General features: G+C 52.9%; 1 protein-coding gene across 3 annotated transcripts in view; it reads left to right on the top strand.

Moving 5' to 3' along the window:
• Positions 1-461: 461 nt before the first annotated feature.
• MAPKAPK2 (MAPK activated protein kinase 2) overlaps positions 462-18,786 on the top strand; it is a 47,960-nt gene continuing 29,635 nt past the window's right edge. Inside the window, exon 1 of one of the 3 annotated variants that reach the window (XM_081493261.1) lies at positions 462-1,056. In XM_081493261.1, coding sequence (XP_081349387.1) covers positions 778-1,056 — 279 coding nt within the window. In that variant the 5' untranslated portion in view covers positions 462-777. Of the gene's footprint in view, positions 1,057-6,122; positions 6,547-18,786 lie in introns of those variants that run through there. The other 2 variants (XM_081493264.1, XM_081493263.1) reach the window with 2 other exon arrangements.

Below are 18,786 nucleotides of genomic sequence, written 5' to 3'. Positions count from 1 at the left end.
GGTGGATTTGTCTTAAAAGATCTAGACAATTGCAGAAGGTCTGTTTTCGATCTGATTATGCACTTTCATGCACCTCCCCTTTCCCTTTGCGCGGCCCTCCCTTACGGAAACGAAGATTTTGAATGAGATGGTTGGATGGCATCCCCGACTCAATGGACATGAGTTTGAGTCAACTCCGGGAGCTGGTGATGGTCAGGGAGGCCTGGTGTGCTGCAGTCCATGGGGTCGCAAAGAGTCGGACACGGCTGAGCGACTGAACTGAACTGAGGACTTCTCGGTGCCGCGGTCCTCACGGCCTTGTCCCCAGCTGGGACGGCCCTCTGCTAACGGGAAGCCGCGCGCCCTCCCCTTTAAGGCCAGCCCCGCCCCGCCTCCTCCAGGCCCCGCCCATTCCCCGCCCCCCGCGGCCCTCCCCTTTAAGGCCCGGCCCCGGACGCAGACGCGGCTGTGACGCGGCCGCCGGCCCCCGGGCTGGGTACTCTGTCGCGCGGCCGCTTCCCCCCCGGCCGGGCCCCGCGCGCCGTCCCCCGCGTCCCGCCGATCGCCTGGCCCCCGGGGGGAGGGCGGCAGGCAGGCAGGCAGGCAGCAGGGTCGGCGGGCGCCAGCGGCGCGCAGCGGGGACCCACGGAGACGCGCGACCTGCCGAGCCTGGAGCCGGGCCGGGGCGGGGAAGCCGGCTCCCGCCCGGAGCAAACTTCGCAGCCGGGCGGGGGGCGGCGGGGCCCGCGTCCGGAGCCGGAGGCGGGGCCGGCCGCCGCGCCCGCGCCCGCAGGCACCATGCTGTCCGGCGCGGGCGCCGCGCCCCCGCCCGCCGCCGCCGCGGCCGCGCCGTGCTGCCCGCCGCCCGCGCCGTGCCCCGGCCCGCCGCCTCCCCCTGCCCCGGCACAGCCGCCGCCGCCGCAGTTCCCCCAGTTCCACGTCAGGTCGAGCCTGCAGATCAAGAAGAACGCCATCATCGACGACTACAAGGTCACCACGCAGGTCCTGGGGCTGGGCATCAACGGCAAAGTTCTGCAGATCTTCAGCAAGAGGACGCAGGAGAAATTCGCCCTGAAAGTAGGTGGCGCGGGGCTGGTGGGGGGCTCCCAGGACCCGCGCCCCCGGGCGGCTCATCGTGGCGGCGCGGGCGCGCTCCCCAGACCCGCGTCCGGGCGGCCGAGCAGTGGCCGCGGCCGCGCCGGCCGCCCCGCCCCGCGTGCGCCCCGCGCGCGGTAGGGGTTGCGGGCGCCGCGGGAGGGTCGGGGCGCCGCGGGCCGGGTTTCCGGTCACCTGCGGGGACTCCCGGGGACTCGTGAGGACTCGGGCGTTTGGGGTCTGAACGCTCTCCGGCCGAGTCGCCGCGGTTGGCTTCGGGGACCACTTGGGCTCGTCTCCCCGTCTCAGGAAGCGGCTTTCGGGAGGCTTGTGGTTCCCCGTCCTCTCCTGCCGCCTCTCTTTTTTTTCCGCGGGCACAAAAGGCCCATTACTCATTGAGCTGGTTGGTGGGTTGGTTTGGAGAAGTCGGATCTCAAGAGGTTTATTTAGCCTCGCTCCTTATTTGGGAGCCGGAATGTGTGATTTCACTTCCCTGGGCCTCGTGAGTGAGGCTGTGCCGCCTCTGGGCGCGCGCCGGCCGGGGAGGTGCAAGGCTGGAGATTCTGGGCGCGGGGGCAGGGATTGTTTTGATCCGGAAGCTGGCCCCCTCCTACCTTCGGTGCCCTCGAACCTCCAGATGGGAGGCCAGCAGGCTCCAGCGCGGTGTCTGCTGTTTCCATAGTTCCGTTGATCATTGTAAACCGGCTCTGGAAAACCACGGCTTGGACCCGGGCTGATTCCACAAATCGGAGATGGCCACTTGAGTCTTGGACTTGGGCGATTGGTGGACAGTAGGAGGGAGCGTTTTCCTGGAGCTGGGAAAAGCCAGCCTCTTTTCATTATTTGTTTAAGGAGCCTGGTGTGGGGAGAAGGGGGATTTCAGTGGAAATATCTACTTCAAAGTTAAAAATAATGAAGTTGGAGGTTTGATGAGGCCCCAGTGCAGTGTGGGCAAGTGTCTAGGGTCACTAAAAAGGTTTTCCCCTAAGAGGGGTTTCAGATCAAACCGCATCTCTAAAGGTGACACATAATGCCTGTTTCCCTTGAGGTGTCTTTAATGATTGGAGGAGGAGAAAAATACTTCCTGTGTTATATTTTCTCTTCCCCCTCAACCCCTATGGCTAGCTGTGTTTCATCTATTCATACACGACTAAGATATGTGTCATGGGTGGGACTGTTGGAATATATAATTAGATATAATAAAACCCTGGTACTTGGGGTTATAGAAGGCAAGCATGTTTGATTTACAGATTTTAAGGCCTCTAAAACTGTTTTCTTGCTGCTTTCATTCTTCCTTTCCGGGGAGAACTTCAGCTAGCCTCAACACTCAGATTTCTTTGGTTTTTACTACAAGCTATTGCTTTGGACTTTTGGAGAAGGAATGCATCAGTATCTTGAACCCTTTAATATTTGTGCCTTCAACTGTTCTTTCCATCCTCAGAACTGGTGCAGGGAGGGAGAGTGGTTGTTAGACCGTGGCTCTGACCTTGGGGAGTGGAGTTGAGTGAACACTGTTGGACCACAGTTAACCTGTACCGTTGAGGAAGTGACAGATGTTCTTTCCAGGAGAGTTTTCTGCCCCCTCTGAGACGCCATCTGCCTTCACCCATCAGCAGTTTGGGGACACTGGCTGCTCATTTTCTTGGATAGTTGGAATATGGTATAAAGACTCAGAACAAAAGCTTTCAACCGCTGCTCCTTACTCTATTGGATAGACACACAAAACTACCCTCTAAAATGCTTTTGGGTGGCAATTCAGATTTCTATTGTAATTAATGGGAGAGAGATTTGGATTTTTTTCCCCTTTAAATAATTTTGAAAGGGAAGATCTGACAGTATTTTAAATAACACTCATAGTTTGCCCTTCTCAGGTTAGAAGCAGGTGACGATTGAAGTCAAGAGTGTGTTTTGACAGGCAGCCTGCTCCCAGATCTCAGAAGTTGACTCAACTGTTAAATTGTAGATTTCTCGCACATCTTTGTATAAAAACTTAATAATAGAGGAAGAAAGAAGGGATGAGGCATTCAGAAACTGACAGCAGTATCAACAGTGCTTCCTTGTCCAAATGCTGGGTAAGACATAATTACAGCCGTGGAGGAAGCCTGCTTCAAACAGTTCTCTTCCAGAGACACACCAAAGAGATTTCCAGATCTTGAATCTTGACTAACTTAACCGTAGGTGCTGAGTAGTGAAATGATTTTCAAAACCAGGAGTGTTTTGATTATGAAGCAAGGGAGGAAGATGTGGTGGGGATTGCCTCATCAGAAAGGTGCCTGAAGAGAAAGGGAGGAGGCCTCTACTATGTGTAGAGTGTGAGGCCATTCCTGGGGGTTTAGGGCAGAGAGCTGCAGGGCCTCTGATGGGGTTCTAGTAACTGCTATCTCACAGCCCTGAGACTTGATGAGAGGTGGCAGCTGCCGTGATGGCCTGCTCCTCTGTCTGTGGTCTGGTGACCTCTTAGTCCTATTAAATGTAATCAGTGCTTTTAAAAATAGCCTCAACCCACCCTGCTATTTCTCTCCATCCACCTGAGAGATGCAGCATTTAAATGCTTTTTGGTCGGTGCGATGACCTTGCCTCATGGTCTCTCCTGGCTACTTTTGCTAAGGTCTGAGTCATATTCATACTTCACTCAGAGTTGGAAGGACATTAGAGGTCATCTCATCTAACCCCCTCATTTTGCAGATGAGAAAACCAAGGCCCAGAGCAAAGGCCTTCTTGAGGTGAGACAGCCATGCCCTTGGCAGAATCAGGATCAGAACCCGGGATGTCTGACCTCTTCCCACTTGATAACTACAGTGACATCAGCGGGCTTGGTCCTAGGATGGTTGCTCCAGAGCCCCTCAAGCCCCAGGAACTACTCTCACTGCAGGTCCCTCCTTGACTGTTGGGTCAGGGGTTTCTGCATGGGGCTATATCACCTCCCAGCAGTGATCCCCAAAATTGGAGGGGCAGCTTATAAACCAACTCAGCAGCTCCATAAGTTTTGAATCTGGAGTAACAACTTTTTTTTTTTTAACCACCCCCTCCTCTTTTTAGGAAGTGTTTGCTAGAAATCTTATTTACTATTACTATTTTTTTTTGTGCAAGAACATGAGAATTCTATTCGCTATTTCTTTGGTAGGGACACCTAGTCTCAACCCACTTGTGCATTAATTGGTCCTGTTCCCTGCTGCTTCCTGCTTTCATTATGTCATGGTGACTCTTAGGTATTAGCTGAACAAATTTAATTAAAGCCAGCACCCATTGTCCCCCTCTGATGTGTGAGTCTGATTTGGTGAAGCATGTTATTGCTTTACAGAGTATAGAATGTTGTCGTAACTTATCTCTGTTTGTCTTTCCATTGTGTGAATTAACAAAGTCCTGTTCCTTCTTCCCCTTCTCCAGCGGTCCTCTCTCCCCAGGTGACTCCCATCGCTGCCATGTTGGCTTCCTTGGTGTCTGCTGATACCAAGGGCCGCTGATCAGAACCTCTCAGGGTTGGTTTGGACACTGTTAGAGAGAGAGCAGGGCTGCCTCATCCCCGCAGGGTAGGCAGCACCCTCTGCTGTGTGCCTATCAGGGAGCAAGCAGAGTTAGTATAGCTGGGTGAGGGGCAGTGTTCCAGATTGGGGTTTGCTGGATGGAATCACAAGGTGAGGAAAGGTTCACTGACCAGCCAGCCTCTTTTATCTCTGCTATCATTACAGGTAGTTAACAGATCTCTGAGCATCCTACCATATGCTTTGTGTTGTATGGAGGATACAGACATTGCAAGTGGCCTTAAAAATTTGGAGGTCCAGAAACTCTTTTGGAGAAAGTGAAATTATGAAATTAACAAATGTAGTCTAAGGCTGTACTGTCCACTATGGTAGCCGATGCTCATGCAGAGCTGTTTAAATTAAAATTAGTTAAAATTGATGAATTAAATTAACCTAAGTTAAATTTAAAAGCCAGCTGCTAACCACATGTCAAGTGTCAGTAGCTAGATGTGGCTAATGGCTACTGCGATGAACAGTGGAGAGGAACGTTTTCAAGCTAGTAGAAAATTCTACCGGGCTTTGCTGGCCTGGGGTTAAGTTGTGTGGTTGGAAGTAGAGGAACTTGGAAGAGGGCATCTGTGAGGACTGAAGGCGCTGGGGACAGTGCGTTGCTTGGTCCCTGAGGGATGCACACATCTACCTGCAGGAGGGGATGGTGGTCGTAGGGGAGCGGAGGGGAGGGCTCCCGCTGGTGAGGAGCACGCAGGTCTGGGGGCTCAGAGTGGAGCCTAACGGATCTTTGTGTTAAAAGCGGATGCTAAAGTGTTTGAGGAGCATGAAGTAAACTAACAGGATGTTATAAAGAAAGGTTACAAATCTCTGAGGTTGGGGCCTGTGGTTTTTTTGGGGAAGGTCTGCCTTCTGGGTTCAGAGACCCTGTGCCTTACTTTGGGCCCTGCCTGTTGCAGCAGGGCTCTTGACGCCCACTGAGGCAGGATCAGAGCTGGGCCAGCGCGTGGTTCTTTTTCACTTATGAGTTCTGGGCTCTGACAGCTTGAAAATAATCTCCAGCTAAGATGTGGGGTCCGCGGCTGACAGCAGTGGGGAGGAGCGCAGCCTTAGGACCAAATATTGATAGGTGTCTGGGAAATACAGGGGCTCCCCCCGCCTTTTTTTTTTTTTAATCAATTTAACATCTGGTGGACTAGAATACAACCAGATTCTTTTTTCAGTTTGTATCATGGTTGTGGCTTTTATTTATTTATTTACTTTTATATTCTTATTTATTTGTTACTTTTGGCTGGTTCTTTGTTGCTGAGCACGGGCTCTTCTCTGATTGTGGTGGGTGGGGGCTGCTGTTTAGTTGACGTGGACGGACTCTCCTCGTGGCCTCTCTTGCTGTGGTGCACGGGCTCTAAAGCACAGGTTCAGTAGCTGCGGCTCCTCTGCTCTAGAGCGCAGGCTCAGTAGCTGCGGCGCCCCCGGCTCTAGCGCGCAGGCTCAGTAGCTGCGGCTCCCCCGGCTCTAGCGCGCGCAGGCTCAGTAGCTGCGGCTCCCCCGGCTCTAGCGCGCAGGCTCAGTAGCTGCGGCTCCCCCGGCTCTAGTGCGCAGGCTCAGTAGCTGCGGCTCCCGGCTCTAGCGCACAGCCTCAGTAGTTGTGGCGCATGGGCTTAGTGGCTCCACGGCACGTGGAATCTTCCCAGACCAGGGATTGAACCCGCGTCTCCTGCATTAGCAGGTGGATTCTTTACCACTGAGCCACCAAGGAAGCCCTTGCTGCTGCTGCTAAGTTGCTTCAGTCATGTCCGACTCTGTGCGACCCCATAGATGGCAGCCCACCTGGCTCCGCTGTCCCTGGGATTCTCCAGGCAAGAACACTGGAGTGGGTTGCCATTTCCTTCTCCAATGCATGAAAGTGAAAAGTGAAAGTGAAGTCGCTCAGTCGAGTCCAACTCTTCGCGACCCCGTGGACTGCAGCCCACCAGGCTCCTCCATCCATGGGATTTTCCAGGCAAGAGTACTGGAGTGGGTTACCATTGCCTTCTCTGAAGGAAGCTGTTAGGGGCTCCTTTTTAGGGGATGAAGGTATTGGTATTCCTGATTAAGATGTTTTGGTTGCTTGGAATCTGAGTTGGGCCATCATCAGTGGATGATTTTATTGGGAGAGGCCTTGAGGAGCCAAGCTCCAGGACTTCTGGAGGCAAACGAAATTCCTGGATGTCCTGGAGCTGGGAGAGGTCCCCCTCCCCACCCACAGAGCCCAGGGATGTGTGGATTCTGTGCCCGGAGGAAGGTCAGCACGTCAGCATCTGCGTCTGAATTCTTTCTTTATTCCCAAGTGGCCCTTCTGTGCCCTGGTGCAGGACTCTCCTGGTTGTTTGATGTCTGTGGCACAGGATTCATACTTGACTGCCTCCTCCTCCCCTGCTTCAGGCCTTCTCCAGGGTCCTGTGGAGTCTCTTCTTTCCCCTCTTTTCCTGTGCTGCACCTTTCTAGTAGCTGCCATGACCTGGACAGAGTGCGTGGGTAGGACAGAGCTGTTCTTTGTGTCTAAAGAGGCTTCAGCTACTCTTGGTCATGATGAAAGGCTCAGGGACCCATCTTTAAGGGACCCACAATTCATAGCTTAGCGCTCACGACTCTCCTGTTCCTCTTTCTTGACCTTTTCCACTTCCCCAAGGAAGAGGCTGGGCCATTCTGGAGAGGTTCAGCCATACATCCAAGATCTTACCTGGTATCAGCGTCAGAGCCATGTCTTGGGACCTGGTTCCCCAGGATCTTCTCCGGGTCTGGGTTCCTTTGGTGTTTTGGTTGCTGGAGGAAGGAGTGTGGGGACTGTGGACCTGGCAGTGCAAACCTCAGTCTCCGCTAACCAGTCACTGGGCTCTTTCTTCATCAGTCAGGTTAGAAATGGGGACGCTGGTAAAGAGATAAGGTCATGCCGCTGAGCATCTTGATGTGTACCAGATATGAAACCAGAATCACATTTTGTACCTTTTCTAGTCTTTCGGGGAATACTGATACTTTGTGTTTAAGATATGTATGGATACAAATATTTAGGGATGACCCTGTTACCGTGGGTTATGTGCTAGATTAGAAAGAAAAGAGAGAGAGATCGATCTAGTCTTGGTGCCCTGCTAACTAGTTGCGTGACTTTGAAGAGGTTAGTTAAGCTTCCCAGGCCTCAGTGTACATGTCGGAGGGTCAGGCTACCGGTGGCCCCTGGGCACAGCAGTGTGGGGTAGGCGGGCCATGCTGGAGGCAAGAGGCGGGAGAGCTGGCTGCCTTGCTCCACGTCTGACCATCAGCAGTACCATCCAGCGTGGTTGCCCTTTTGACAGGCTCCCTGCTGAGTTCCAGGGCAGCTCCCGTCCAGTTAATTAATAACCATCATGGACCAGCTGTTCCTTCTCTTGTGTGAAGACTTGGTCCGTGTTCCAGCAAGAGCATCAGCGGAGAGGATGGGCTTTGTAACTCAGTGGGCTGTGAATCCTCTCCTTCCTTAGAAATCAGAAGAATCAGTGTTGTGTGGTTCAGGGTAGAGATGGGAACTCTCCATCTGAAACTCCTTCCCGTTCGAAGCTGTGGGGCCAGACACGGCTGCTGAGGTTGGCTCTGCCCTGTGCGGGGCGCTTGGCGTCCAGTTGTCAGGCTTTGCCTTGGCGTGTGTCTGCATCCATCCAGATGGGCGCCTTCTTCTAATTCACCTGAGGTTATAGTATGGGTTTGGGGCTGTTCTGAGGTGAGAATTGGGAACTGATTCCCAGAGCTGATGGGGAAGTTAGGATTCATACCGGGTACACCTGGGTACCCCTTACCCGTAGGACTGGGTGCTAAGGGATGTGACGAGACTGAGGAGGCAACAGGAGAGGGAGATGCCTGGTGATACGTGTTTTCTTTCCTCTTCTTGCTGCCCATTCAGGGCTAACGCAGTGGTTTCAGCCCTGAACTTTGGACCAGGGTCCTCAGTGCCAGGCCAGGAGATACTGTTGAAGGACGAGAAGACTCAGTGGAAAGGGGGCTAGGGTTGTTCTCAGCCTCTGGCAGTGTAGAGTTCTCGAGGGTCTCTCTTCTCTGACCTGGTAAACACCTTTGCGTGCCATCTGGCAGGGAGTAGAGGCTGGGATGTGGCCCCAAGGTCAACCTTTATCGAAAGCGATGTTCCCTTCTAAGACCAGCCAAGCGGTGTGTGTGTTCTTCTCGGAACCTGAGCTGTCCAGAAGGGTCATATGAAAGGGCACCTTCCTTTTGAGGGATGTTTGCAGGTCCCTCCATGGCCAGTGTCCCTCCAGGACTCTTCCTGGGAGGTGAGGAGTGGTGACCAAAGGCAGAAGCCGTTTCTGTCTCAGAGAAGATGACAGGTACATCTCTGTGTGGCTTATCTCTGGGATGGTTCTTTTGAACCTGAAACAAAAGCAGAATCTCTCTAGTCCCAGGTACGGGGACCTGGGAGGGGACCTCTTGATGCGCCCCCACCAGCTCCTACACCTTCATGTTCCTGGGGGGCTCCACCCCGCTTCTCCCAACATCCCACCACCCCCAAGCAGGTCATCAAGTTGACCACTTTGCTGCCATTTTGATTCTTCATGTTGTCATGAGGCTCCCAGCCCACACTGGACGTTTGTCACCTGGCGTCCCGCCTGGGGCCCAGAACAGTCACTCAGCCCCTCTTGTCTCAGCTGCTAAAAATAAACCTGCCCTGCGGCCATCTCCCATCACAGCTCGGCCCAATGCTGGGCCAGGTCTTCCTGCTGCACTGCTGAGCTGTTTCTCACACTCTCTGGCACCCCCTCCCCGTTTGCTCCCTTCTTCTAACCTGAGCTTGGTGGGTGGCTTGGGCCAGCTGTCTTTTCCGAGTGCAGAGAGTGAGCTGCGGATGCTGGTCTCCAGGTGTTGAGATGTGTGTCCGGAGGCTCCGTGGGGCTAGGGGAAGGGTCGGTCAGCCAGTGAGGGGGGTGAGACGCTCTGTGCGCTGGCCTCCAGCTCTGCCTTCCTCCAGGCTCTGCCTGCAGGGGGCTCCCCTGGGGGGGTGTGGGGCTGAGTGGAGAGCCCCTCTGAGTGATAAGGGTGGCTGCTACGCCCTCACCCCAGCTGCCCTGGGACTGAGCAGCTACCTGCCCCTGCCCAGGGCTCTGCAGCCCGGGGCTTGGGTTACCGCGTTCACAGTGTGACCTCATCCCCTCGGCTTCCAAGAACAGCTAGGTCTCTGCTCTGGGGCCTCTTTCCTGAGTCAGGCCCTGCCCCTGCGGCCTCCCGCTGGGCCACCTGCAGGATGTCACCGAGAGCCTAGGTCTCCTCTCCCTCCTGACTGTGTCCCTTGAGGCCCACTGAGGTGGCCTCTTCTGCTGCCCGTGGGTCCTGGTACCCCTGGGACCATAGAACCATGTGAGGACATGGGCTTAGGTAGCTGATGTTCCTGGTTACCAGATAGATACTGGGCAGAGTGTTCCCTTTAGTTGGCTTCGACATTCTCTTCTTGTTCCTAATCCTTGGAGGGTGTCGGTACTGACCCCGTCGAACAGAGGACTTTTGTGTCTTTTTTCGGTATTGGGGCTTATTTGGGAGAAGGGGTGCCTTGAGGGACCCCCGGCCTGCAACTGGAGTCCCATCCTGAGCCCATCTCTGTGACCGCCTGCTCCTGGATGTCCTCTGGGGGCCTGTTTCTTCCGTGGGGAGGGGTTTCTTTGCCAAGGCCCATGGGCCTCTGGAGGGGAGGAGCTGGGTGTAGATTGCTAAGAGTTTATTTTTAACTCTGACAGGAGTCCCTGTCCTTGGGGGAGCCATGCCCTCCCTCTCCTCTCCGGATCCTGGGCCTCCTGGCCTGGCTTCTGTAATTCTTAGAGGAAGACGAGGAGGAATTTTAAAGGCAGGCTTCCGGGAGCTTTAGGTGAGGGAGGTCTTACCGAGGGAAGAATCTGTAGATTGCTTGTCCTGTCTGATTTCTGCAGAGTTCAAAGGGTGGGGGGTGGTGGTGGGGAAGACAGGGAGCCCAGGGTGCTTAAAGCCACACGTGTGGAACTCAGAGCATCCGAGGAATGCACGTGGACGGGGGAAGAGCTTGAGTGCCCTGGAGCTTGCTGCGGTCTGCCTGTGCTGCTGTGCTGGCCGGTGGGGAGCAAGGTCATCTTGTACCTTTTCTGTGCTTTGCTCCTGACAAGCACCCAGGTCTGAGGAAGGCTGGAAGCCACAGTGGACTGAGTAGCATCACCTCTCAGGCTTACAGAAGCATCGTTTTGTTCCTCCCCTTGGCTGCCGCTCCCCAGCTCCATATCCCTCCCACTGGACCCCAGTGGGACTCTCAGGACTTCTCGCCTCTGTGTCCAGCCCCCCACCCCCACCCCGTGGCCCTCGGTCACCTGGGCTCTCAGGGAGGAGGAGGGGCCTCGAGTGCCCGTTCGCTGGTGCTCTGCTGCTCTCATGGGCACTTTTGGTTTCCTTGCTTTAGATGTTTAAAAGGGAAATAAAATTGAGTTTGAGGTGTAGTTAGAGGGCTGGCTGTGGAATGAAGTCTTGCTCCCTCAGTTCTTTGGTGAGCATGGGGATTGGTTTTGCCTGAAGTACAGCTCTGATCATGTTGCTTCCCAGCTTAAACGGTGGATTCGTTTTGACTGCAGAGCTCAGGAGGTTTCCAGATCCTTCTCAGATCTGACCACAGTCTGTTTTTTCCTTAATGTATGCTGCGCTGCAGCCTCACTGACGTATGTATACTGTTTGCTCATGGGACCCTGCTTTCTAAGCCCCGCTCCTTTACCCAGGGCCTGTCTCCCATTCGTCCTGGGTCGTCTTGGCCCCCCGCCTCGCCCCAGCCCTTGTCTGAGTCTGCCTCTTTCACCCTGTGCACAAGCTGCTCCTTCCTTTGTGACCCCTTTCAGGCCAGAAGCGAGTCTTCCCATCCCTCCCCGTCACACTTGCCAAGATGCTTTTACCTTTTCTTTCTGGTTTTAAGTGTAATTCTCCATGTGCAAAGTGCAGATGTTGGATTGTAAGTTCCTTGCAGACCTACATCTCCGTTATCTTTGTATCCTCTTATTTCTATGTAGTGACTATCTACCATTATTAAAAAAATTTCAGAGTATTTTGGCCTTGTGCATTATACCCAGCTGCCTCACAAAGATGTGATTACTGAGTAATAGTGGATGCTGCCTACGCAAGTGTAACATACTAGCGGTGGTCCTCAGGGTTTCAGGGGGTGACTGGATGAGGGACAGCGTTGGCCTGGACTCTGAGAATGAGTTGGGGCTCTAGTGAGGGTCCCCCTAAGGGTCTCTCCCTGCTCTCCCTCCTGTCTGCTAAAAGGCCATTCAGGACAGCCTTCTGGGAGGTCTTCCCCTCACCCACTGGGGTCTGCTGACTCAAGCTGGCACCTGGTGTTTCTGCTAAGGGAGTTCTCTTTCTTGTAAGGGCCCTGACCACAGTTTCCCATTGATGCCTCTCCTCCTCCTGTTTCCGGTTGCGCTGTGGAGATGACCCTCCTGCCCTTGGGGGAACTTGAACCCAGGGAGGGGCAGGTGTGGAGCTTGCCGGCTCTCCCGCAGCTCTTGGCGTCTGCAGCTCTTGGCGTCTTCGAGTCAGCCCCAGACACAGGGACACCTGGATGCAGTCCAAGGTGGTCTTCCTGTCTGCTGGCTCGCCCTGTGTGTTGCAAGGGGACCCGCATCGAGCACCATGATGTCGGGCCTGGGGTTAGAGGTTTGAACCTCGAGGAACCGGTGAGTTCCAGGCAGGGGAAAAAGAACCCGCCTGGCCTCTGAGGCACCCGCCCGACTGTGTGGTTCTCAGCCAGTTCTTGAGCCTGTCGGGGCCTCACTCAGCTTCTTCATTCATAAATCCAGGCTCTCCTGTGCTGAAGGGTACTCTTCTTCACTGCTGCTGACGCCCCTCTGCTGGGAATGAGGTGGTCAGCCCAGGCTCCAGGGCCCCGGGATTGGGAACCACCCTCTCTGCCCTCCCTTTCTGCAGGCCAGTGTTCTTTCATCCCTCCTTGGGCTGTAGTATTTTTATCCATTCAGCCGTTCAACTAATGTTTGGAAATGTGAATTCTCTTTGTGCCTGCCTCCTGTCTTCCCTGCTGAGTGGCCATTCGGAGGCCCAGATGGCAGGATTAGCCTAGAGGGGCGACCACTCTGGGTCATCCTCTTCGGTTTAGACTCCTTTAATACCTCTGCTATGTGAGAAGAGAGGGGTTTAGAACAAGGAGGGTTGATTATTTTCTAGCAACTTAGACTGGACCCCTTCCTTTCTAAGTGGAATTTGCCCCAGGGTACCTTCTAGCCCTCTGAGATCCAAAGCAACTCACTACTCAAGAAAATTAGCACTGCCAAGGATGACTTTTGCCACCTCCCTAAGGATAGATTAGAACAGCAGAATGACTGATACATACAACAGTATTCTATCTTCTGTCTTCTTCAGATCACTGTCCAAAGCTTAGCAACACTGTTAAGGTTTTCCAGATTAATAGCAAGTCTTTACCTAGCAGATATTATGTATCAGGCATTGTACTAAGTGTTTCACTTACATTCTTGTTAATCCTTAATATTGCAAACTCCCTGTTTTACAGACGAGGAAACATGTTCAGAATCATTGAGTCACTAGCAGTTATTTATTGAGCACTTACTAAGTGCTAAGTGTTATTTCAGGCTCTAGGGATACATCAGTGTACCAAAAAGACCAAAAAAAGAAAATCCTGCTTGTGTGGCGCTTGCATTCTAGCATGGGGAGACAGACAAAATACAATCAGATAAATGATACAGTTTGTCAGATGACAGTAAGGAGAAAATAAAAGGGAGGAGACCCTAGAATGCTGGGGACGTGTGTGGTGTTGAAATTTCAAATAGGGGCTCAGAGAAGGCTTCACTGCAAAAGTGGCATTTGAGTGAGCCCTAGAAATATTTGGGGGAGAGGCAGGCAGAAGGAATACAAGTGTAGAGCCCTGAGGCTACTAATGCTGGGTGTGTCTGGCTTTCAAACCTGGCTCCCTGTAGCTTCCAGTACTGTGTCTCCTCTTGGTTCTTCCCTGACTCCACTGTGATTCAGGACTTAGTTGATTCAACTCTTTGTTTTTTCATCAAATATTTATGGAATGCTTATTGTGTGCAAATTGCTACAGTGATCAGATGGGAGCCCTGCCTTTGGGAACTTAGAGGGGGAGCGAACACCTTTGTATATAAAAGGAATGCATATAGCCTCCACACTCTGTACGGTGCCCATTCACAGGTATTCCCTCTTGATGCTCTCCAACAGAAGCAGTGCCTCCATGTGGTTTGATTCCAGGTTTTACACAGAAAGAGGTTCAGGGAGCCGGCTGTGGGGAAGGTGGTAGAATTAGAGCCACAAAGGAAACAGAGGCTCGGGTGGTCTCCTCCAGTACAGAGGGGTCGGGCGTGTGGTCCCTTTTGCCTGGTGAGGGACCAGTGCACACATAAGGTTGGGCAGCAGGAGGGCGAGTGCGAGGCTTCAGGACTCCCCTGGGGCTTCCATCTTCCATTGGCTGAGGTCTTCCCAGGGCTGTTTCTGTAACAGGAAGCGCTTGGGATTACTGTGACCGGCCATCCGTGGAGCCGTGGAGCACAGGGTGACGAGAATGAGTTGGCCAGGCCACCGCCAAGGCTGCAGGTCCTCCTCTGGGCCCTCACAGGGCTCCTCCCTTCCCTGGAGGAGTCGCGACCTTCCTGTGGGGGCCTCCAGGTGGACCGGGGCGCCAGGAGGCTCTCTGTGCCCTCGGTCTGGCCTCTTGGGAGCTGGGTGAGCGGAAGTCCAGGCCCAGGATGGAACCGGCCATTAGTGCGGATGGGAAAGTGAAGCAATGGCTTTGGTTGGTTTCTTCCTGAGCATGTGCTGTGACAAAGGAAGTTGCAACATTTTTTTTTTCTTTCTTTCTTTCTTTTTATAGAGCAAGAAGGGAAAATTTTTAACAGTCTTCCAGTAAACTTCAGAAAAAGATCTAGCCTTTGCTGGATGGTTCCCCCCTCCCCCACAGGGCGTTTTTAGCATGTGGTCTTTCTCCCATTCCGCCTCCTCCGTCCATCCCTGCCCGTGTCCCTCTTCTCTGAGGGCCTGTGTCCCTGAAGCAGGATAAGTACCTCTCCCAAGAGGAGACAGTCAGCAACTTGGTCTGCGGGAGCCTTGAGGGAGCGTCATGTCCATTGTCCTCTCCACATGCTAATTATTTAAATATGACAGGTGTTTGCAGATACCCACCTGGCCTCTCTCAGTGCAGCTTTAGTCTGTGTTCACTTGGTGCCCCAGAAGGTTGAGGTGGTACTTGTTTCTCGGCTCAGATAACCACCCCCTTTGACTCAGAGTGTATGTCCAGTCAGATGCTGGGGAAAGAGGCCCAAATGTGGGAGCAGGAATCAAGCTGAAAGACCATGCATGTGAAGCTGGAGTCCTTAGGTTGTATCTGGCCTTTGTGCTGCGCATGGGTGGGGCTTTCCAGGTGGCTCAGTTGTAAAGAATCCGCCCGCCAGTGCCGAAGATGCAGGTTTGACCTCTGGGTTGGGAAGATCCCCTGAAGAAGGTAATGGCAACCCATTCCAGTATTCTTGCCTAGGAAATCCTATGGACAGAGGCAGCTGGCAGACTACAAACCATGCGGTCAGAAGGAGTTGGACACAACTTAGTGATTAAACAGTAGCAGCAGCTGTACTTGGCCAGGAATCCAGTTGTCCTTTTTAGTGTGCAGATGATATATTTTCCTGATGAAAACTGTTGAGGTCTGGAAAAGTAGTGCAACTTTTTTTTTTTGGTGAGGTTTATGCTCCCTTGAATATCTACTGGTCTTCCCTGAAAGCTCAAATGGGAAAGAATCTGCCTGCAATGTAGGGAGAGCCTGGTTCGATTCCTGGGTCAGGAAGATCCTCAGGAGAAGGGATAGGCTACCCACTCCAGTATTCATGGGCTTCCCTTGTGGCTTCACTGGTAAAGAATCCGTCTGCAATGCGGGGGACCTGGGTTCGATCCCTGGGTTGGGAAGATCCCCTGGAGAAGGGAAAGGCTACCCACTCCAGAATTCTGGCCTGGAGAATTCCATGGACTACACACAGTCCATGGGGTCTCAGGGAGTCGGACACGGCTGAAAATGTGTATAGGTATCCAGTATCTATACTCCAGATATACTATCCTGTATACATATAGTTTACTCTAGATATACTACAGGATATCTATACTCCAGAACAGCCAAAAAGTTCCAGTACAACTCAGCTTTGAGACTCCAGCTTTGGACAGCTAAAGGGATATTCTAGGTCATCCTTGAGAACGAGGCCCACTTGCTCTGGGGGAGCTGAGGGCTTGCACTGGCCGATAGGCCCCGTTGTCTTGGTTGGGGTGACGGCTGCTAGTGTTACTTGCTGTCTTGGGCAGAGAAGGGCACAGCCCTGCAGGGTGAGGATTGTTGTTCAGGCTTTTTGTTCTTTGTACCTGTTGTCTGTGGCGCAGCTGACACAGAGCTCCTCCTTTCCTGCCGTTTTCTCTGAATTTCATCTCGCCGTCACAGGTCGGTGTCTTCAGGTGGGAGCTGAGCTCCAAGAGGTGGTGGAAGGAGCAGTCAGAATTTGCTCATTTGTGTGGCTCTCAGAGTGAATGCACAAGCCCTTTTTCACAGCTAGTTGTGCTGCTGGTCCAGTAGCCACTAGCCACATGTGACTATTTAAATACTTAAATAAAGTTAAAAATTAGTTTCTCTGCAGCAGCCACATATCAAGTGCTCAAGAGTCACATAGAGCTAGTGGCTACTGTGTTGGGCAGTGCAGATAGAGAACATTCCACCATTGCAGACTGCTCTCATACAGCGCCAGACTGAGGTCATTGTTCTGCACCCTGGTAAAGATTTAGCAGAGATGGGAGGGAATTTGTGTAAGAACATGAGGAGAGGTTTTGGGGTCCAGGGGAGAGAGTACAGAGAAGGTGATCTTTAGAAAGGCAACTGCTGTTTTTCTTGTTTAGGACTGCCTCCCCACAATTGGTCGTCCAGCTCAGTGGCTCCCAACCAAGTCGATTGTCAAAATCACCTGTGTGGGTAACATTTGAAAATACAGATTCCTGGGTCCTACTCTGTGTATTTTAGTGAGTCCAAGATTATGGGGGTGGTGTTCAGGAATGTGTGTTTTTGTCTATGATAAATATCTCTGTTTGGCATCCTATGGAACCTCTTCTTAACTTCCTCCAGTGATGGGGAGCTTACCTCTTTTGAAGAAAACCTTACTCTTAAAAACTTTTTCTGGTTTTATGTTTTTTTAAAGTTTTATGTTTATCGAGTCAAAGTTTGGTTCCCTGAAGGTGCATTATCCCTTGGTGCTAGTGGCGTTTTCCAGAGCCTCACGGATTGCATCAGCCCATCCCCACCCGGCCTTCTGCAGACACCTGTGTGTGGCTGTGTCTGTCACCCCCTCGCCATGGCGGGGTTTCAGAGTACCCGACCTGCCGAGGGCCCCCAAGAGATGCAGGCCGCGACGCCATTCCGGGGATCCTGCCGATTGTCAGGCTTCGCTGAGAGATCATGGAGAGGTGCACGTCTCGGGGGACCCTGACGGTGGAGAGCCCCAAGAGCCATTGAGCCGGTCATCCCCCAGTCTCCATCCTGCTCCATGTTTCTCTGCATAGTTCACACCTGCTTTTTGAGGCCACTGATCCAGTTTTCTTAAGAGGCATTCAGGGACAGCCATCTAGCCAGATACGACCACAGTTACGTCTGTTTAGAGACCTCCAGTGGCCTCCCCTTGCCTGCAGTGTGACACCTAAACTCCTAAATATGGTGTTCAGGCAAGCTGGCTTTGACCTTTCTTTCTTCCCCTACTCCTATCCGCAACACACCTGTGTGAGCACGCGCGTACACACACACGCACACATGCATGCACGCACACACATGCACATGCTCTTTCCCTTCCAGGAGAGGACTCCATCCCACACTGCGGTATGTTTTTTCTGCTTCCAGATCTTCTGTGTCTTTCTCTTTTTCATCCTTTTATTCGTGGTAGAAGTTTGTTTCTGCTTGGAAGCTTAGATTTCACCTGCGCCGCCCCCCCCCCCCCCCCCCAGTTCCAGGCAGAATAACTTTCGGCCCTATATTAGTGATAGTTCACACTAGCTACACTGCTCTGAATTTAAATTATAGCCACTCCCATGTCTTGGCTTGTGAGTGCCTTGGGGACAAGATATGTGTCATTTGTTTGGTACCTCCCAGAGTAAGCACAGTGCTAGGCACTTAGCTGAGCTGCATCAGACCCTGAGAATGGCTGAGCCTCTTGCCTGTTTGTCTTCATTTGGATTCTGACAAGACGGCCACAGGGGAGTTCGGGCCCCTTTTCTAACACCAGCTTTTTTACCCCTGGTGTCCTCAGACCACGTCAGCTTCAGTGAAGAAAGTACTGCTTAGCAGCTGATAATTAACAAGCTGAACGGAGCCTTGTCTGCCTTAGAGGCAAAACTGGTATTTAAACTATAATAAAGTTGCTAAAATCAAGAATTAAAGCGTCAGCTTCGGAAGAGCTACATCCAAACACAAGCCCGCCCAGTTAGAGAAGATAAGTGGAATAATGGAGCCCAGGAATTCTCTGTAGCCTTGAGGAGAAGTCCGGGGGCAGGAAGCCGGTGGGGAGGTTGGGGGGCTGGCAGGAGCTAGGGAAGGCGCTTTTCTGTCTCTATTCTCGAGAAACAGGGGCCTGGGGTCTGGGGTTGCTTGGGAAGATTGGGGGACGCTTTACTGGAAAGGGCTTTCAGTGTTCCCTGCGCTCCCACTGTCTAGAGATTGAACTGGTTTTGCTGGGTGGGCAAGAAGAGAAATTTGGGGAAATAGGGCAGAAATAAACAATGAGCTTTTTTCTAAGGTGATAAAACATGCCCTTTTGTATTTGGTTACAGTGGAGACTGTTCAGCGTTACCTCATGGGCTCTCACCTCATTGTCTTCTGAGGTTTCCAGGGTTGGGAGGGGAGAGCAGACTAGGCCCTCCCCTCTGCTTAGGTCAGAACCAGAGCCCTCGGAGTTCCCCAACCTCTTGGTGGTGCCCAGAGAAGAGCCACAGTCTTCATCTCCGCTGAAGGTGTTCTCAGAAATGTGCACGCCGGGAATAGTCTGTGGCTTCAGAACAAGGGCAGACGCTGTAAGAGGCAGAGGTTTCCTGGGTGCAGGCAGAGGGCTGAGGGCACTGCCTGGTGCTCAGCTGCAGAGGTCAGTGGGAGGCACCCCTCCAGGGTGCGCTTTACTGTGAATGAAGCAGGAATCCCGCACCAGGGTACCAGAGGGGCTCCTGAAGGGGC

Source organism: Giraffa tippelskirchi, chromosome 5, assembly GCF_054371585.1.
Source record: "Giraffa tippelskirchi isolate mGirTip1 chromosome 5, T2T-mGirTip1v1.2.pri, whole genome shotgun sequence".
In the NCBI taxonomy this organism is placed as follows: Eukaryota; Metazoa; Chordata; class Mammalia; order Artiodactyla; family Giraffidae; genus Giraffa; species Giraffa tippelskirchi.
Note: the sequence above shows the minus strand (reverse complement) of the source record. Positions and strands in the feature narration are given on the sequence as shown.